The 2,870-nt window shown below is 56.2% G+C and overlaps 1 protein-coding gene across 1 annotated transcript; it reads left to right on the forward strand.

The window, feature by feature from the left end:
- Positions 1–552: 552 nt before the first annotated feature.
- LOC113941971 (ATP-dependent DNA helicase Q4-like) lies at positions 553–2,318 on the forward strand (the record flags this gene model as incomplete). The annotated part of the gene is made up of 3 exons (XM_027633104.1): positions 553–694; positions 1,996–2,088; positions 2,182–2,318. Coding segments are annotated over 3 exons (372 nt in total), but the record flags the coding sequence as incomplete, so codon positions are not given.
- Positions 2,319–2,870: the final 552 nt, after the last annotated feature.

The raw sequence follows: 2,870 nt of genomic DNA on the forward strand, positions 1-2,870 counted from the left end.
TTGGGAATGAGCTGGGAATGATCAGGGAAGAGATTCCCATTGGGAATGAGGTTGGAATTTTTAGGGAAGAGATTCCCATTCCCACCAGAGGGGGGGGGGGGTTGAAAAAGGAGGGATTTGGGACTGGAAAAGTTGGAATTTTTGGGGCCCTGAAATGGGGGATTCGGCCCCAAAAATGAGGATTTGTCTCCTGAAAACGGGATTTTCAACCCTAAAAATGTGATTTTCAACCCTAAAACTGTGATTTTTCTCCCCTAAAAACTGACATCGGGCCCCAAAAACAGGGATTTTACCCCCAAAAATGGGGATTTTCCTTCTGAAAACGTAATTTTTAAACCTAAAAACGTGATTTTTCTTCCCCAAAAATTGACGTCGGGCCCCAAAAACGGGGATTTTTCTCCTAAAAATGGGGATTTTCCTCCTAAAAACGGGGATTTTTTCTCCTAAAAACACAAATTCGGGCTCCTCAAACCCTTCATTTGGAGCCTCCGGCGCCCGGGAAATCGGGAAAACCCCCCTTTGGATCCCGACCCTTCCCCTCCCCCCTCCCAGGCGGCGGATCCGACCCCCCGGAATCCTCCCGGAACCTTCTGGAAGCGGCTCCTCTCCCGGATATCCCGGAATTCCAGCCCTGCCCCCCCCCCGGCGCCCGTGGAGCCGCTTTACAGCCCCGGACCGGATGGGACTGTGCCAGGTGAAAACCGGGAATGGGGGCTCCGGCTGGGAATTCGGGGGAATATCCCGGTGTCCCAGATCCGGGGCCTTCCCATCCCATTAACCACTGATCCCAAATCCCAGTGTTCCCAGATCCAGGGCCTTCCCATCCCATTAACCAGTGATCCCAGATCCCACTGATCCCAGACCCCGGTGTTCCCAGTTCCAAGTCCTTCCCATCCCATTTCCTTCGGGTGATCCTAAATCCCGGTGTTCCCAGATCCAGGTCCTTCCCATCCCGTCTCCATCCAGTGATCCCAAATCCCAGTGTTCCCTGATCCAGGTCCTTCCCATCCCATTAACCAGTGATCCCAAATCCCAGTGTCCCAGATCCAGGTCCTTCCCATCCCATCTCCATCCAGTGATCCCACATCCCAGTGTCCCAGTTCCAAGTCCCTCCCATCCCATTTCCATCCGGTGATCCTAAATCCCAGTGTTCCCAGATCCAGGTCCTTCCCATCCCATTAACCACTGATCCCAGATCCTGGTGTTCCCAGATCCAGGTCCTTCCCATCCCGTCTCCATCCAGTGATCCCAAATCCCAGTGTTCCCTGATCCAGGTCCTTCCCATCCTGTTAACCACTGATCCCAAATCCCAGTGTCCCAGCTCTGGGTCCTTCCCATCCCATTAGCCAGTGATCCCAGATCCCAATGTCCCAGATCCAGGTCCATCCCATCCCATTTCCATCCAGTGATCCCAGATCCCAGTGTCCCAGATCCAGGTCCTTCCCATCCCGTCTCCATCCAGTGATCCCAAATCCCAATATCCCAGATCCAGACCCTTCCCATCCCATTAACCAGTGCTCCCAAATCCCAATATCCCAGCTCTGGGTCCTTCCCATCCTGTTATCCACTGATCCCAGATCCTGGTGTTCCCAGTTCCAAATCCTTCCCATCCCATTAACCAGTGATCCCAGATCCCAGTGTTCCCAGATCCAGGTCCTTCCCATCCCATTAACTGGAGTCCCAGTTTTCCGGGTCCTTCCCATCCCATCTCTATCCAGTGATCCCAAATCCCAACATCCCAGCTCTGGGTCCTTCCCATCCCATTAACTGGAGTCCAAGTGTCCCAGATCCAAGTGCTTCCCATCCCATCTCCATCCAGTGATCCCAAATCCCAGTATCCCAGCTCCAGGCCCTTCCCACCCCATTAACCAGTGCTCCCAGTATCCCAATATCCCAACTCCTTCCCACCCCACCCCCATCCCATGGTACCTCCTGGGGGGGAAGAGGTCAATCCCAACCCCTTCCCCTCCCATTTCCATGGATTCCCTCCCTCAGATCCCCCGGCGGAGGTTCTGGAAGCGCTGCGGGATTTGGGACACTCCTCCTTCCGCCCGGGCCAGGCCGCCGCCATCATGCGGATCCTCTGCGGTGGGAATCCCTTCCCGAACCTCTTTTATCCCGACCTTCTCCTTTTCCCGGGAATTCAGCCTTCCGGGAATTCCCGATTTTCCCCCCACTCAGGGTTATCCACGCTCGTGGTGCTTCCCACGGGAACGGGAAAATCCCTGTGCTACCAGCTCCCGGCCCTCCTGTACCACCGGAATTCCGGGGCCCTCACCCTCGTCGTGTCCCCCCTCGTGTCCCTCATGGATGACCAGGTATCCGGGACGGAATATCCCGGGTTTTTCCCTGAGGATTCCGGCCCGGCTGGAGAGCGCAGGGAGGGCGCGGAATTGTCCCCCGGGCCTGGGGAGGTGGTGGGGGTGGAACTGGATCCAGGGGGGATCTGGGATCTGGGGTTGGATCTGGGGTTGGATCCGGGATCTGGGGTTGGATTCGGGATCTGGGGTTGGATTCGGGATCTGGGGTTGGATCCGGGGTTGGATTTGGGGTTGGATCCGGGGTTGGATCTGGGGTTGGATCTGGGGTTAGATCCAGGATCCGGAGTCTGAGGTTGGATCTGGGATCTGGGGTTGGATCCGAGGTTGGATCCGGGGTTGGATCCGGGGTTGGATCCAGGATCTGGGGTTGGATCTGCGGTTGGATCCAGGGATGGATCTGGGGTTGGATCTGGGGATGGATTCGGGATCTGGGGTTGGATCCGGGGTTGGATCTGGGGTTGGATCTGGAATTAGATTTCAGTTGGATCCGGGGTTGGATCCGGGATCTGGGGTTGGATCCAGGATTGGATTTGGGGTTGGATCTGGGAT

This window comes from Corapipo altera, unplaced genomic scaffold (genome assembly GCF_003945725.1).
Source record: "Corapipo altera isolate COAL_440 unplaced genomic scaffold, ASM394572v1 130824, whole genome shotgun sequence".
Taxonomy (NCBI): Eukaryota; Metazoa; Chordata; class Aves; order Passeriformes; family Pipridae; genus Corapipo; species Corapipo altera.